We start from the raw sequence: 17,532 nt of genomic DNA, 5'->3' as shown, positions 1-17,532 counted from the left end.
ATACAGAGACACCATCAGGCCAGTCAGTCCATCCGGTCTCTCCGAGTTCAATCATGGTTGATGACTTTCCTGGCACTTATCCCTCCAGGCAGGACAAGTGCTACACCTGCTTCTATATCTTCTCCCTCACCACCATCCAGAGTCAGACAGTCCTTCGATGTGAAGCAACATGCTACCTGTGAATCTGTTGGGGACATTAAAAGTTTCCAATGCTCCTAGTGCAGCCTCCTCTGCATTGGTGAAACCTGAGACAGATTGCAAAATTAGGGGACCATTTTGTCTGCCAGAAGAGACAGGTTCTCCCAGTAGCTACCCTTTTCAATTTGACTTCCCATTAACATTATGACATGTTTGTCCATGACCTCATCCTGTGCCATGATGGGGCCAAACTCAGGTTGGAGGAGCAAAACCTCATATTCCTCTCTAACCAAGTAATTCCCCCCTCCCCAACACCCCTTCCCTTCCCCCTCCCCAACTTCTTATTCTTGCTTCTGCTCCCTTCATTTCCAGTCCAGCTGAAGGATCTCAGCCCAAAACATTGGCTGATTATTCCCCTTCATAGTTACTACCTAACTTGCTGAGCTCCTCCAGCATTTTCTGTCTGTTGTAGATTTCCAGCACCTACAGAATCTCTTGTATTTATGGCTGTTTTTTCTTTTTTTGGCTTTCAACCCCATCCACCCACTTCTTCTCAGTATATATTAACTCCCTTCCCAGTGTGTCAGCAAAACGTTAATGAATGTACCCGCTTTGAAGAAATGGAAGAAACACTTTTCTTTTGGAACCAGGAGTTTATTAAGCAACAAATAACACAAAAATGCTACAGACTGCAAATTGTATCCTGGTACATAAAAACTGCAAATATCAAGCTTACTGTGTATTAGCGTTCCCATTATCAGACCAAAATGGCTTGCATTTACCCAGTTCTGCATTTCATTCCCATTGTGACCTGCTTGCCTATGGCCTAGACAAGCTTAAGGAGCAGCATCTCTTCATTTGCTTAGGCCTTGCTGACACAACATAATTTCAGCAATTTAACTTCCAAGCTGCTACTCCTTTGGACTTGGGGTGTGAGCACTGATATTGTTTCCCCTTTTGCCAGTTACATCATTTCTGGTCCTTTGTTTCTCCATTTGCCCCATTACATGTCACCCCCTTGGGCCTTGCACCATCATTTTTGTTTTTATCAGTCAGTCCATCTCTCTCTGCAGCATTCCAGACCTTCCATTTTGTTCATTCCCTATTCTGGCTCCCGTCTTACCCCTTCTTGCATATCCATCACCTCCTTCTGTACCTCTCCACCCCCTTCTCCCATTGCCCACTCTCCTCTCCAATCAGACTCGTTCTTCAGTCAAGTCAAGTTTATTGTCATTTCGACTATAAACTGCTGGTACAGTACACAGTAAAAATGAAACAACGTTCCTCCAGGACCCTGGTGCTACATGAAACAACACAAAACTACATTAGACTATGTGAGACAGCTCAAGGCTACACTAGACTATGTAAAACAACATGAAAACTGCACTAAACTACAGACATGCACAGGACTACATAAAGTGCACAAAACAGTTGAGGACACTACAATAATTAATAAACAAGACAATAAGCACAGTAGAGGACAAATTACAATATAATAATAAATGATGTAGATGTCAGTCTAGACTCTGAGTATTGAGGAGTCTGATGACTTGGAGGAAGAAACTGTTGCACAGTCTGGTTGTGAGAGCCCGAATGCTTCGGTACCTTTTGCCATACGGCAGGAGGGAGAAGAGTTTGTGTGAGGGGTGCATTGAGTCCTTCACAATACTGTTAGCTTTGCGGGTGCAGCGTTTGGTGTAAATGTCTGTAATGGTGGGAAGAGAGACCCCGATGATCTTCTCAGCTGACCTCACTATCCGCTGCAGGGTCTTGTGATCTGAGATGGTGCAATTTCCGAACCAGGCAGTGATGCAGCTGCTCAGGATACTCTCAATACAACCCCTGTAGAATATGATGAAGATGAGGGGTGAGAGATAGACTTTTCTCAGCCTTTGCAGAAAGTAGAGACACTGCTGGGCTTTCTTTGCTAGTGTTGAGGGACCAGTTGAGCTGGTGTTGAGGGACCAGGTGAGACTCTCCACCAGGTGAACAGCAAGAAATTTGGTGTTCTTAATGATCTCAATGGAGGAGCTGGTGTTGAGGGACCAGGTGAGACTCTCCACCAGGTGAACAGCAAGAAATTTGGTGTTCTTAATGATCTCAATGGAGGAGCTGTCAATGTTCAGCGGAGAGTGGTCACTCCATGCTCTCCTGAAGTCAACAACCATCTCTTTTGTTTTGTTCACATTCAGAGACAGGTTGTTGGCTCTGCACCAGTCCGTTAGCCGCTGCACCTCCTCTCTGTAAGCTGACTCGTCGTTCTTGCTAATGAGACCCACCACAGTCGTGTCATCGGCAAACTTGATGATATGGTTCAAGCTGTGTGTTGCAGCACAGTCGTGGGTCAGCAGAGTGAACAGCAGTGGACTGAGCACACAGCCCTGGGGGCCCCCATGCTCAGTGTGATGGTGTTGGAGATGCTGCTCCCGATCCGGACTGACTGAGGTCTCCCAGTCAGGAAGTCTAGGATCCAGTCGCAGAGGGAGACGTTCAGTCCTTCGCCTCTAACACCTATCACCTCCCATTTCTTATTTTGTACCCCTCCCCCATCCACCCACTTTCCCCCCCACCTGGTTTCACCTGTCATCTCCCTGCTTGTACTTCATCCCCACCTTCTTATTCTGGCTTCTTTTCTCAATGTACAGGCAGACACAAAATGCTGGAGGAACTCAGCAAGTCAGGCAGCATCTTATGATGAAGCAGTCCTAATGAAGGGTTTCAGCCTGAAACATCAACTGTTTATTCCTCTCCATAGATGCTGCCAGACCTGCTGAGTTTCTCCAGCACTTTTTGTTTGTGTGTGTGTTGTTGTGGATTTCCAGCATCTGCAGAATCTCTTGTATGTGTTCATTCCTTTTCTCTGTCACTCAAGGGAAAGTTGTGTTAAAGAAATTAGGATGCCCATTCACCATTAGTGCTTCTGAGACCATGGCTACAGAAAATGGGAGACAAACTCATCTATCAATGTCACCAGCAATAATATCCAAACCATAACCCTCTCTGGGCTGCATGGTTCTCACATTTAAAAAACAATCGTACGTACTAAATCTGTGAATGCATAGCCATTTACAAAACTTAATTGAAATCAATTTTTTTTTAATTGAAAGATCAAAGATTTATAGAAATAATAGAACTAGCCGCTTTGTGATTATGAATTAATTATTTGTTCATTAACATTCTGACATGTTTGTCCATGGCCTTGTCTTCTGCCATGATGAGGCCAAACTCAGGTTGGAGGAGCAACACATCATATTCATGTCAGAGTGTTAATGAACAAATTATGATCATGAACAACTGAACAGGTTCCTGGCCTTGACTAAGTACTGATTTCTTCATTAAAGCAATTTTACACATATTTAGATTGCATAGCTTATCTTTGAGAAATCCCATTGTTAGATTCATTATCCCTGATCCCCAAGCACAATTAGTAGCATTCTGGTAATTGCTTCAGAGAAGCCAAAGTGCAGCCACAATGAGGCACAACGGAAGAGATAACTTAATGTAATCACTTCCATTGCAGAGGTCAGTATCACAACAGCTAGTCTTGAGAGAGACCGTTTGTCCCAAAAAAGTTTGCTCAGCGTTTTGGCCACAGATCTCAGGAGTGGAGCATCCAGCCCTGTAAACCGATATAATACCTGTAAAAAAAAGTGTAAAAATGAAGAGTACACAGTTAAATCATCACTGATAGTTGTGCATTGCCTCTTCTGGCTCTCCTAATTTCATTCTTAAGCTCCTTCCTGCTAGCCTTATAATCTTCTAGATATCTATCATTACCTAGTTTTTTGAACCTTTTGTAAGCTTTTCTTCTTGACTCAATATTCAACAGCCTTTGTACACCATGGTTCCTGTACCTTACCATCCTTTCCCTGTCTCATTGGAACATACCTATGCAGAATGCCACACAAATATCCTGTGAACATTTGCCACATTTCTGCCATATATTTCCCTGAGAAAATCTGTTCCCAATTTATACTTCCAAGTTCCTGCCTGATAGCCTCATAATTCCCCTTACTCCAATTAAACACTTTCCTAACATGTCTGTTCCTATCCCTCTTCAATGCTATGGTAAAGCAGATAGAATTGTGATCACTATCTCCAAAATGCTCTCCCACTGAGAGGGCTGACACCTGACAAGGTTCATTTCCCAATACCAGATCAAGTACAGCCACTCCTCTTGTAAACTTATCAACATATTATATCAAGAACCCTTCCTGAGCACACCTACAAACTCCACTCCATCTAAACCCCTTGCTCTAGGGAGATACCAATCAACAAGTGGGAAATTAAAATCTCCCACCACAACAACTGTGTTATTATTATACCTTTCCAGAATCTGTCTTCCTATCTGCTCCTAGATGTCCCTGTTACTATTGGGTGGTCTATAAAAAACACCCAGTAGAGTTATTGACCATTTCCTGTTTCTGACTTCCACCCACAGAGACTCGGTAGACAATCCCTCCATGATTTCCTCCTGTTCTACAGCTGTGACACTATATCTAATTAGCAGTGCCAGGACCACACCTCTTTTGCCTCCCTCCCTGTCTTTTCTGAAACATATAAAGTCTAGCACTCTGAGTAACCATTCCTGCCCCTGAGCCATCCAAGTCTCTGTAATGGCCACAACATCATTGCTCCAAGTACTGATCCACGCTCTAATTAAAGCCTCATCTGCTTTGTTCATGATGCTTCTTGCATTAAAATAGACACATCTCAAATGATCAGACTGAGCGCATCCCTTCTCTGTCATCTGCCTATCCTCCCTCTTTCACTGTCTCCAAACTTTCTCTATTTGAGAGCCAACAGCACCTTCCTCCGTCTCTTCAGATCAGTTCTCAACCCCCAGCAATTCTAATTTAAACTCTCCCCAATAGCCAAGCAAACCTCCCTACCAGGATATTGGTACACCTTGGATTCAAGTACAACCCGTCCTTTTTGTGCACATCAAGCCTGCCCCAAAAGAGATCCCAATGATCCAGAAATCTGAATCCCTGCCCCCCGCTCCAATCCCTCAGTCATGTACTTATTCTCCACCTCATTCTATTCCTATACTCACTGTCACATGGTACAGGAAGTAATCCCGAGATTAGATTTAGATGATGAAATAGATGGCTTTGTTGCACAGTTTGCAGATGATATGAAGATTGGTGGAGAGGCAGGTAGTGTTGAGGAAACAGGTAGGATGCAGAAGGACTTAGACAGATTAGGGGAATAGGCAAGAAAGTGTCAAATGAAATACAAACATTTGTACAATGTTGGAAAATGCATGGTCATGTACTTTGGTAGTAGAAATAAGGGTGTGGATTATTTTCTAAACAGGGAGAAAATCCAAAAATCTGAGAAGCAAAGGGACTTGGGAGTCCTTGTTCAGAACACCCTAAAGGTTAACTTGCAGGTTGAGTTGGTGGTGAGGAAGGCAAATGCAATGTTAGCATTCATTTCAAGAGGTCAAGAATACAAGAGCAGGGATGTGATGCTGAGGCTTTAGAAGGCGCTGGTGAGGACTCACCTTGAGTATTGTGTACAGTTTTGGGCTCTTCATCTATGAAAAGATCTGCTGGCATTGAAGACAGTGCAGAGGAGTTTCACAGATGATTCCAGGAATGAGAGGTTTATGAGGAACGTTTGTTGGCTCTGGGTCTGTACTCAATGGAATTTAGAAGGATGAGGGGGGAATCTCATTGAAACCTTTTCAATGTTGAAAGAGAAGATGTGGAAAGGATTTTCCCATGGTGGGAGAGTCTAGGACAAGAGGGCACAGCCTCAGGACAGAGGAAGTGTCCATTCAAAACAGAGATGCAGAAAAGGTTTCTTTCGCAAGAGGGTGGTGAACTTGTGGAATTTCTTGTCACATGCAGTTGTGGATGCCAAGGTGTTGGGTGTATTTAAGACAGAAATTGATAGGTTCTTGATTGGACATGGCATCAGAGGTTACAGGGAGAAGGCCAGGAATTGGGGTTGAAGAGGAGTTAAAGAAGAATCACCCATGCCATGATGGGCCAAATGGCCTATTCTGCTCCTATGTCATTTCGTCTTCTTTCCTAGTGGACTAGAATATAAGAGCAAGGATGTGATGCTGAAGCTTTATAAGGCATTGGTCAGACTACACTTCGGAGTATTTTGAGCTCCTGATCTAAGTGAGGATGTGCTGACATTGGAGAGGGTCCAGAAGAGGTTCACAAGAATTATTCTGGAATGAAAGGGTTAACATACGAGGACCATTTGATGCCTCGGGGCCTGTACTCAAGATTCAGAGATTCAAAGCATATTTATTGTCAAAGAATGTATAAATTATACAGCTTGGAATTTGTCTGCTTACCAGCAGTCACAAAGCAAAACCCTGAATAACCTACTTTTTAAAAAAAGACCAAAAACCACTGTGGAGAGAAAGAGAGAAAAAAATGCACAAATCATGTAAGTAATACTCACTGGTATTTAGAAGAATGGGGGGGGGGGGAGGAATCTCATTGAAGCCTATTGAATATTGAAAGGCCTAATTAGAGTGGATGTAAAGAGGATGTTTTGTATGGTGAGTGAGTCTAGAACCAAAGGGTATGGCCTCAGAATTGAGGGACATCCATTTAGAACAACGATGAGAAGAAATTTTGTTAGGAAGAAGGTGGTGAATTTGTAGAATTCATTGGCATGGACAGCTGTGGAGGCCAAGTCTCTGAGTATATTTAAACTGGAGGTTGATATGTTCTTGGTTAGTCAGAGCATCAAAGGTTACAAGGAGAAGGCAGGAGAATGGGGTTGAGAGGAAAAATAAATCAGCCATGATGGAGGAGACTCAATGGACCAAGTAGCCTAATTATGCTCCTATGTCTTATTGTCAAATGGTCTTGCATGGAATGAGCTACCAGAGGAAGTAATCAAGCAGGTATGTTAACAATGTTTAAAATGTACTTGGACAGGTACATGGATAAAATCCAAATCCTATGCTTTAAGGAATAAAGTCTTAGCCTGCCCAACCTCTCTTTATAACTCAGACTCTTAAGTCCTGACAAAGTACTTGCAAATCATTTCTACAATTTTTATCACTTAATAACATTGTTCCTTTAGTAGGATGACAACCAAAACTGAATGCAATACTCACCTGTACAAACCTACCTTGACCTCCTAACTTATATCCTCAGTGCCCTGACTAATGAAGGCCAGCATGACAAAATCCTTTTCACCACCCTGCCTATCTGTGATTTGACATTCAGTGAACTGTATACTTGTACTCTGAGGGCCAGCCGTTCTACAACACTCCCCAGGGCTCTGCTGTTCACTGTGAAAGTCCTACCTGGGTTTAGCTTCCTAAAGTGGAATGTGTCCAAAATAAACTCCATTTGCCATTTCATGGCCTACTTTCTCAGCTGATCAAATTTCCCCCTGTAATTTTGTTGATCCCACATAAAATCACTTTAATAAGATCATAAGGCATAGAATAGGAGCAGAACTAGGCCACTTGGCCCAAGTTCTCTGATATTCAATCATGGCTGATAGATTTTCCCTTTCAACCCATAACTCCCCATAACCTTAGATGCCTTTACTGCTGATCAGGACTCTTATCAACCTCCACTTTAAATATACACAAAGATTTAGCCTCCACAGCTATTGGTGGTAATGAACTCAGCACATTCACTACACTCTGGCTAAAGAAATTTCTCATCTCTTTTCTAAAGGGATATCCTAATTTGAGGCCGTGTCATCTGGTCCAAGACTCTCCCGCTGCTGGAAACTTAGTCTGTATGTTCACTCTATCTAGGCCTTTTGATATTCTGTAGGTTTCATTGAGATCTCCCCCCCCCACCCCCCACCTCCCATTCTTCAAAACTCCAGCAAGTACAGGCCCAGAGCATTCAAACACTCCTCATATGTTAACACTTTCATTCCTGGGATCATTCTCATGAACCTCCTCTAGACCTTCTCCGGTGCCAGCAGATCCTTTCTTATGTAATGCCCTGGTTAAGATTTCTACAACTAAATGATGTGGGGTATTTCATGGAAACAAAGAAAACCTACAGCACAATACAGGCCATTCGGCCCACAATGCTGTGTTGAACATGTACTTACTTTAGAAATTACCTCGGATTACCCGTAGCCTTCTATTTTTCTAAGCTCCATGTACCTTTCCAGGAGTCTCTGAAAAGACCCTATTGTATCCGTCTCCACCACCATCGCCAGCAGTCTATTCCACGCACTCACCACTCTCTGCATAAAAAACTTACACCTGACCTCCTCTGTACCTACTTCCAAGCAGCTTAAAACTGTGTCCTCTCATATCAGCCATTTCAGCCCTGACCATAAAACTCGCCTCATCAATGGGAGAGATATGGTCCAGGCATGCATGTTGATGGCACTAAAAAGAATAACATATCGCCATGAACTATATCAGCCAAAGGGCCTGTTTCTGTATTTAGTGCTGTATAAATATATGAATCCATGAAATGAAATGTTGAGCAACATGCATAACTTGCTGGAGAATCTCAGCAGGTCAGGCAGCACTATGGAGAGGACTAAGCAGTTGATGTTTTGAACTGAGAACCTGAAACGTCCTGTTTCTACTGTTACGTACCCGTGGGTATCTGGTACTTGTCACGTGACAGTGGTGTTGAAGATATGCTGGACCTAAGGTAGTGGTCTTGTGATGGTGGAGTGACGTCATTTTCCCGCCAGTAGAGGTCATGTGACAGGTTTTTTTACAGGGTATAAAAGGAGGACCCCTCCCTGTGAGGAGGGGCAGTTCATGGCTGGATTTGCCATTTTGACTCCATGCCACTGCGTGGTCCATTATTATGACGCAGTTTGTTTGAAAGGTGGAGTTTTATTTAATGCCTAAAGTTTAAAAGGTCATTGCCGGTAGTTTCTTTATAATACTGCCAGTTAAAAATCAGTGGAGAGTGAAGATCAGAATTCGGGAGCTAAAAGATCGAGGAAAGTCGATTTCGACGGTGAAACAGGTTTGACCTTGTTTGATCCTCATTCGGAAGGAATTCGTTGGCTGTCCCCGTGGTAACCCCTGTGAATAGCAGAAAGGGTTGGGTCCAGTTTTGTAAAGGAAAGGTCAGTGCCTTTAAGCCGTTTCATTTTCATCTTCGTAAATTCTCTGGGAAAAGTATAGCTCGACTGGGAACCGCAACAACACGACGTGAAAGAGAATTTAAATCGTCTAAAATGTCTCTCCTTTAATGGACTGTAAGCATTTTGAACTTTTGCAGTACTACTTTGAAGAACTGTTTTTGCAACATCGCTTTAAGAACTGTTTTCGCTTTATTCCTTTAAAAACTGTTTAAGCTGCCGCACAGCAGCTGATTTCCGGTTGCGTTAGTTGTTTGTTTACTTTTGGGGGTTTGTTTTTCAGTGTTTAATAAATGTTTATTTGTTATAAAAAAAACCCTGCCTCACTTATATATTTAATGTTGCTGAATCCATAACATTACAATAACATAAGCCAATGAATTCCTAAATGTGTCTTCTCTCCAATGCTGCTGCTGAATTAAGCACTTCCTGTCTGGAAAATCTTTCACTAGAACAACATGACCCAAACTGTGTAACGCAAATTGGTTCTCACTTACCGGCTTTCCCAACCTGAAGGAAGCATTTCTCATTAGCTCTGGTGCAATTAACCTTATCAGATATACACTTGTTCGATGAGATTACACATCTGAAACACTCCAGACAGGTACCTGTATGTAGAAAAGAGAGGAGACAAGGTTGAGTGGAAAATGCTTGTATTTCCCTAGTTTTGGTACTGTTGTTAAAAGTAAGCCGTGATTTTTATCAGTATTCAAAAAAGGTGAATTAATGCAGAGCAGTGATAATAATCTCAAGAACAAGAAATTAAATCAACACTTGACAGTGCTGATGAACAGAGAGATCTTGGGGTTCAGGTTCATAGCTCCCCGAAAGTGGCTACACATGTTTAGGGGGTGGTTAAGAAGGCATGTTGCATGCTTGCCTTCATTAGTTGAGGTATTGACTTCAAAAGTCAAGAAATTTTGTTGCAGCTTAAAGAACTCTAGTTAGGCTGCATCTGGAGTATTGCATACAGTTCTGGTTGCCCCATTAGGAAGGATGTCGAGGCTTTGAAGTGGGCGCAGAAGAGTTTTTTCCAGGAGGGCATGCGTACTAACGAGAGGTTGGACAAACTTGGGTTGTTTTCACTGAGGGGAGATTTGATAGACCAAAGAAATAGAAGCAGAATTAGGCCATTTGACCCATCAAATAAGCAACATCATTTCACCATAGCTGGTCAATTTCCCTCTCAAGCCCATGCTCCTGCCTTAACCCCATAACCTTTCATGCCCTGACTAATCAAAAACCTAAAATCTGCCTTAAATGCACGCAGTGACCTGGCCTCCGCAGCTGCCTGTGGCAATGAATTCCACTGATTCACCACTCTCTGGCTAAAGAAAGTCCTCCTCATTTTTGTTCTAAATGGATATCCCTATAATTTGAGGCTGTTCCCTCTGGTCCTAAACTCCCCCACCAAAGGAAACATCTTCTTCACATCTACTCCATCTAGGCCTTTCAACATTCAATAGTTTTAATGAGATTACACCCCCCCACACACACCATTCTTCTAAATTTCAGCAAGTACAGGCCCAGAGCCTCAATCGCTGCTCATATGAAAAGCTGTTCATTCCCAGAACCACTCTTGTGAACTTCCTTTGAACCTTTTCCAATGTCAGCACATCCTTTCTTAAATAAGGGAACAAAACTACTCACAATACTCCAAGGGAGGCCTCACCAGTGCCTTATACAGCATCAACATCACATCTAGTCCTCTCAAAATGAATGCTAGCATTGCATTTGTCTTCCTCACTGCTGATTCAAACTGCAAATTCTTTCTTTCTTTCTTTCTTTTTCAATCTTTTTATTAATATCAACATGATAAGATTAATACATAGTTATTGGGATTACAAGATAAAAATGAACATAAAAGGATACACAAGCAATAAGTACAATATAGTTAAGTCTTCCCAAATCATGAATGATACAAATACCATATAAATGAAACAAAAAAAACTAGGTATATCATGTTGAAAAAAACAGAAAAGAGAAAAAGAGAACAAAAATATTATTGCCCTAAGAAAAACTAATCTAACAAACTAACCACTAACTAATAAAGGAAGAAAAGGAAAAAAATGGGCTGTTTATAGTATCTATAAAAAGACAAAGAATCATTAGTGTCCCCAACTCCGATCCTCTCAACATATATATAATCAAAACTGGAAAAACAAATAGGATTGGAACAGGGTCAGCAAATTAACTTTTAGGGAATCCTACACAAGGACTCCCAAGTCCCTTTGCGCTTCAGATTTTTGAATTTTTCCGTGTTTGGAAAATAGTCTGCTTTTATTCTTTTTACCAAAGTGCATGACCATATACTTCCCGACACTGTATTCTATCTGTCACCTCCTTGCCGGTTCTCCTAATCTGTCCAAGTCCTTCTGCAGCCTTTCTGCTTCCTCAATACTATTTGCCCCTCCATTTATCTTTAAATCATACACAAAATTTTACAAATTAACCACAGAGCCATTGATTTCATCATCCTAATCGTTGAGATACAATGTAAAAAAGAAACCGTCCCAACACAGACCCCTGTGAGACACCATTAGTCATTGGCAGCCAATCTAAAAAGTCTCCCTTTATTCCCACTCTTTACTTCCTGCCAATTAGCTAATGTTCTATCCATGCTAGTATCTTTCCTGTTGTAACATGCTCTAAGGTTTCACTGCTAATGTAATGGCCTCTTTGTAATGTTCCACTGCTACGGTAATGGTTTCTCTAGCAGCAATGTTTGGGTTATGACTAGAGATAATGGGGCATGTTAACCAATGAGCAGGATGTTGTTCTTTCGTGTGTGTCTGGGAGAGGAATTTTGCGGTCTTCTGCTGGGGAGAGATAAGGAGAGAAGATGCGAATGGAGAGAGTAGGTAGACTGCCTCATGGAGTGGACTTGGAGTGAGGGTCTGAAGGTCAGCAACGATCGGAGGAGGTCGATGGTGGATAAACAGCCTTATTAATGAGCTCCAATGTTTGTGTGTTAGACTGTTTCATGAGAATGGGCCCTTTTCTTTTTTTGTTTCTTTACTAACCATATAGTCATTATAATTAAGAATTATAAAGCTCAATCGTTTAATCACATATTGTGTACTGTTTGCTATTCCATGGTACTGGTTTGTAACAGGGGACACATCACACAGCATCCACCCAAATTTCTTAAGGTTGGCCAGGCCGGGGGCTGTCATCCTTTAGATTAAGCCACTAATGAACCGAGGGTTACACTGTAATACCTTGAGCTTTTGTCATGTTTAGCAGCCTCATGTGTGGCACCTTGTCAACAGGGCTTCTGAAAATCCATGTACACCATCCACTAATTCTCCTTTGTCTATCCTGCTTGTTATTTCTTCAAAGAATTTCAACAGATTTGTCAGACAAGATTTTCCCTTGGCCTATTTTGTCATGTGCTTTCAAGTACCCCAAAACAACATCCTTAACAATCTTCCCAACCACTGAGCTCAGGCTAACTGGTCGATAATTTCCTTTTTTCTGCCTTCCTCCCTTCTTGACATTTGAAATTTTCCATCATCCGGAACCATTCCAGAATCTAGTGACTCTTGAAGATCAATATCAATGCCTCCTCTTCAGCTACTTCTTTAAGAACCCTCTGGTGTAGTCTATCAAGTTCAAATTACTTATCTAACTTCAGACCTTTCAATTTCCCAAGCACCTTCTCCATAGTACAATAATAACAACTGCACTCACTTCCGCCCCTTGACACACTCAAACTTCTGGTATACTACTAGTGTCTGCTACTGTGAAGACTGAGCTTCCATTAGATCTGGCTGGAGGGTGCTGACTCTGTTCTTCAGCAGCAATTCCAGCACACAGATTGGAGTGCATTTGCTGCCCATGCCACCACAGACTCTCAGATTAACATTGACTTATATACCAATTCTGTCCTTGAGCACATCAACAAGTGTGTAGATAGAGTGACATCACGAAAACAAATAAATCAGAAACCATGGATGAACAGAGAGGTTCGCCTTCTGCTCAAAGCCAGAGATTCAGCCTTCAGGTCTGGAGACCGGGAGGCTTACAGCTCAATCAGGACCAACCTGAGGAGGGAATGTCTCAGGGTAAACACACATACAAGCAGAGGATCGAGGAGCATTTTAACTCCTCAGACCCCCGGTGCATGTGGCATGGCATACAGATTATTACAGACTTCAAACCACCTGCTTCTCTCTCTGATGAGCTCAATTACTTCTACGCTCACTTTGACCGAGGAAACAAGGAGGTCACCCTCAAAGTGGATCTCCCACCTGGTGAACTGCCTCTCTCACTTTCCACCTCTGATGTTTGTGCCACCCTGAGCAGTGTGAATATATAGAAGGCAGCTGGTCCGGATGGAATACCTGGCTGTGTGCTCAGAGTCTGTGTAGGGTAAACACGAGGAAATCTGTAGATGCTGGAAATTAAAACAACACAAACAAAATGCTGGTGGAACACAGCAGGCCAGGAGAAGCACTGTCGATGTTTCGGGCCGAGAACCTTCGTCAGGACTAACCGAAAGGAAAGATAGTAAGAGATTTGAAAGTAGTGGGGGGAGGGGGAAATGCGAAATGATAGGAGAAGACTGGAGGGGGAGGGTTGAAGCTAAGAGCTGGAAAGGTGATTGGCGAAAGTGATGCAGAGCTGGAGAAGGGAAAGGATCATGGGACGGGAGGCCTCAGGAGAAAGAAAGGGGGGGGGGAGTACCAGAGGGAGATGGAGAACAGGCAAACAACTAAATATGTCAGGGATGGGGTAAGAAGGGGAGGAGGGGCAATAACAGAAGTTAGAGAAGTCAATGTTTATGCCATCAGGTTGGAGGCTACCCAGCCGGTATATAAGATGTTGTTCCTCCAACCTGAGTTTGGATTCATTTTGACAGTAGGGGAGGCATATCAGAATGGGAATGGGACGTGTAGGGTAGTTGGCCAGGGTCTTCACAGACAATTTCAATCTGTCCCTGGCCCAGGCAGTTGTCCCCTCAAGCTTCAAGATTACCACCATTGTGCCAGTGCCGAAGCATTCCACTGTCACGGGCCTGAATGACTTCCGCCCAGTTACACTCACCCCCACCATTGCAAAGTGCTTTGAGAGACTGGTTCTATCACATCTGAAATCCTGTCTGCCCACTACCCTGGACCCCCATCATTTGTCTATCACACTGACAGGTCAACAGAGGACGCCATCTCCACGGCACTTCACTCTGCCCTGACCCACCTGGACAGCCCCAACTCTTACGTCAGAATGCTGTTCATTGACTTTAGTTCAGCATTCAATACTGTGACCCCCTCCAAGCTGATCACCAAACTTCACCACCTTGGTATCAACTCATCCCTCTGTAATTGGACCTTGAACTTTCTGACTAACAGACCCCAATCTGTTAAGTTAGACAACCTCTCCTCCTCCATTCTCACCCTGAATACCGTCATGCCTCAAGTCTGTGTGCTGAGCCCTCTTCTGTACTCCCTTTTCACCTATGACTACATTCCTGTACATGGTTCTAACTCCATAATCAAGTTCGCAGACAACACCACGGTGGTTGGCCTGATCTGAGGGGATGACGAGACGGCCTACAGGGACGAGGTCCAGCTCCTGGCCGCGTGGTGTGCCGACAACAACCTGGCCCTTAATACTCAGAAGACCGATGAGATCATTGTGTACTTCAGGCATGCTAGGAGCCACACTCGCGTCCCCATCTACATCAACGGAGCTGTAGTGGAGCGTGTATCAAGCTTGAAGATCCTTGGTGTCCACATTTCCGATGATCTCACCTGATCCCTGAACTCCTCCATCCTGATCAACAGCGCCTTTATTTCCTGCGGAGCATCAAGAAAGTTCACCTCTGTCCCAGGATACTGATGGATTTTTATCACTGTACCATTGAGAGCATACTCATCAACTCCATCTCAGTGTGGTTTGGCAATTGTCCCATATCGGACCACAAAGCACTCCAGTGTGTGGTGAAAACTGCCCAGCGGATTATCGGCACCCAATTGCCCACCATTGAGAACATCTACCATAATCGCTGCCTGGGCAGGGCGAAAAGCATTATCAAGGATGCATCTCACCCTAACCATGGACTTTTTACCCTCTTCCCATCCGGTAGGCGCTACAGGAGCCACCGTTCCTGCACCAACAGGCACAGGAAGAGCTTCTTCCCTGAGGCTGTGACCCTGCTGAACCTCACATCACAGCGCTAAGCAGTATCGCACCCATATTGTACTCTCAGTACTTTTATATCTGTGTGCTGTAGCACTTACTTTTTATTCGCAGTTATTTTGTAATGTTACGAAGGATGAACAATTCTGATGGGCAGAAGGGTGCAAGGTTGCCCATGTCCCCCTCCCCTGGGAGAATTACAAACCGTTACTGTTTCCACGTGTTAATGAGAGAGAAAGAGATGGAACAAAAACATACTGGGACTGGAACATCTGCTGCTGATAACACCGGGGGAGAGAGACCATATTATGACTCCTGTAAGACTCACGGCTCCAGAGAGGGCTGTTTACTTGGTACCATTCTGTTCATTAAAATTCCTCAGTGGACAGCCAGAGTGGGCTGGTTTGATGGACTAAGCCATTCAAACCTGATTGACACCTGAGACCCCGTGAGTAGGGATAAAAGTGAGGTCTGGGGAGACACCCCTCAGACACACCAGGAGACGCACCAAGAGACACACTAGTGAGCACTGCTTAAGTATTGGAACCCACGAGAAAGTGTGGGGCATCAGAGACCGAACAAAGGATCAGTCAATTTTAACTCACAGTGTTTATAGCGAGGCCGGTGGGGGCTTGTGTGTGTGTCCGCCCTTGCCTGGGTGACGAGTCCACCATAGAAGAACGGTCTAGCTAAAGGACAGAGGGGTCATACCTGAATGGCCACAACAACACATCGACGGATCAAGAAAGTAAAGGAAGGTTTGCAAGACAATAGCTGTTACTGTTTGCTCGCTCTCTCTCTCCCTCCAACGGTTACAAGAAAAGAACCAACAACTACCTCAGCCTACATGAACTGAACTGAACTTTATACTTTCCCATGATAATTCATTATCCCCTAGACAACGATAGAGCTTGTTTATTATTGATTATTATTACACCCATACTTTTAGGTTTAGTATTGCTAACTTGTATTATCTGTATATTTGCATTGTTGATATTGATTTGTATATTTTTACTAATAAACACTGTTTTGAAAATAGTACCAGACTCCAACGGACACTTCTATCTTTGCTTGTGAGACACCCAGTTATGGGGTACATAACAGTAAATAACACTATTCTTTTGCATTTCTGGTTAGATGCTAATTGCATTTCATTGGCTTTGTATCTGTACTCAGCACATTAACAGTAAAGTTGAATCTAATCTAATCTAATTTCATTGTCTCCAGTTACTATCTGTCCAGCGTCATTTTCCAGCAGTCCGATATCTACTCTCGCCTCTCTTTCACTCTATATATCTGAAAAGACTTTTGGTATCCTCTTTGATATTGCTGGCTAGCTTATCAAAGTTCTCCCTGTAATTTTGTAGATCCCACATAAAATCGCTTTAATAAGATTATTAGTCATATAGGAGCAGAATTAGACCATTTGGCCCATCAGTCATGCCTTTCAGACATTCAATCATGCCTGATTTATTTTCCCTTTCAACCCCATTCTCTTATCTTCAACCCATAATCTTAGATGCCTTTATTGATCAAGACCCTATCAAGCTCCACTTTACCCAATGATTTAACCCCCTTGTGGTATTTTTGTTGCCTTCCATTTATTTTGAAAATTATCCCAACCCATTAACTGCCTACTAATTTTTGCTCTATTATATGCCTTCTCTTTTGCTTTTATGTTTTGTTTTCATCATCATCATGAGCTGATCCAATCTCCCCTTTAGTCCCATTCCCCCGCCTTCTCACCATAACCTTTGATGCCCTGACTACTCAGATACCTATCAATCTCTACCTTAAATACACCCAATGACTTGGCCTCCATTGCTGCCCATGGCAACAAATTCCACAGATTCACCACCCTCTGGCTAAAAAAAATCTTTCGTATCTCTGTTCTGAATGGGCGCCCTTCAATCCTCAAGTCATGTTCTCTCATATTAGACTCCCCCCACCATGGGAAACAACTTTGCCACATCCACTCTGTCCATGCTTTTCAACATTCGAAATGTTTCTATGAGGTCCCCCCTCATTCTTCTAAACTCCAAGGAGTACAGTCCAAGAGCGGTCAAACGTTCCTCATATGTTAACCCTGTCATTCTAGTGAATCTTCTCTGAACCCTCTCCAACGTCAGCACATCTTTTCTTAAATAAGGAGCCCAAAACTGCACACAGTATTCCAAGTGAGGTCTT

General features: G+C 43.1%; 1 protein-coding gene across 1 annotated transcript in view; it reads right to left on the bottom strand.

The window, feature by feature from the left end:
- Positions 1-771: 771 nt before the first annotated feature.
- The window catches only part of LOC140718208 (prostate stem cell antigen-like), a 34,223-nt gene continuing 17,462 nt past the window's right edge, over positions 772-17,532 (bottom strand). The window contains exons 2-3 of the mRNA XM_073031663.1: positions 9,702-9,812; positions 772-3,776 (exon numbers count right to left, since the gene is read on the bottom strand). Coding sequence (XP_072887764.1) covers positions 3,586-3,776; positions 9,702-9,812 — 302 coding nt within the window. The 3' untranslated portion in view covers positions 772-3,585. The remainder of the gene's footprint in view (positions 3,777-9,701; positions 9,813-17,532) is intronic.

Source organism: Hemitrygon akajei, chromosome 2, assembly GCF_048418815.1.
Source record: "Hemitrygon akajei chromosome 2, sHemAka1.3, whole genome shotgun sequence".
Classification (NCBI taxonomy): domain Eukaryota; kingdom Metazoa; phylum Chordata; class Chondrichthyes; order Myliobatiformes; family Dasyatidae; genus Hemitrygon; species Hemitrygon akajei.
Note: the sequence above shows the minus strand (reverse complement) of the source record. Positions and strands in the feature narration are given on the sequence as shown.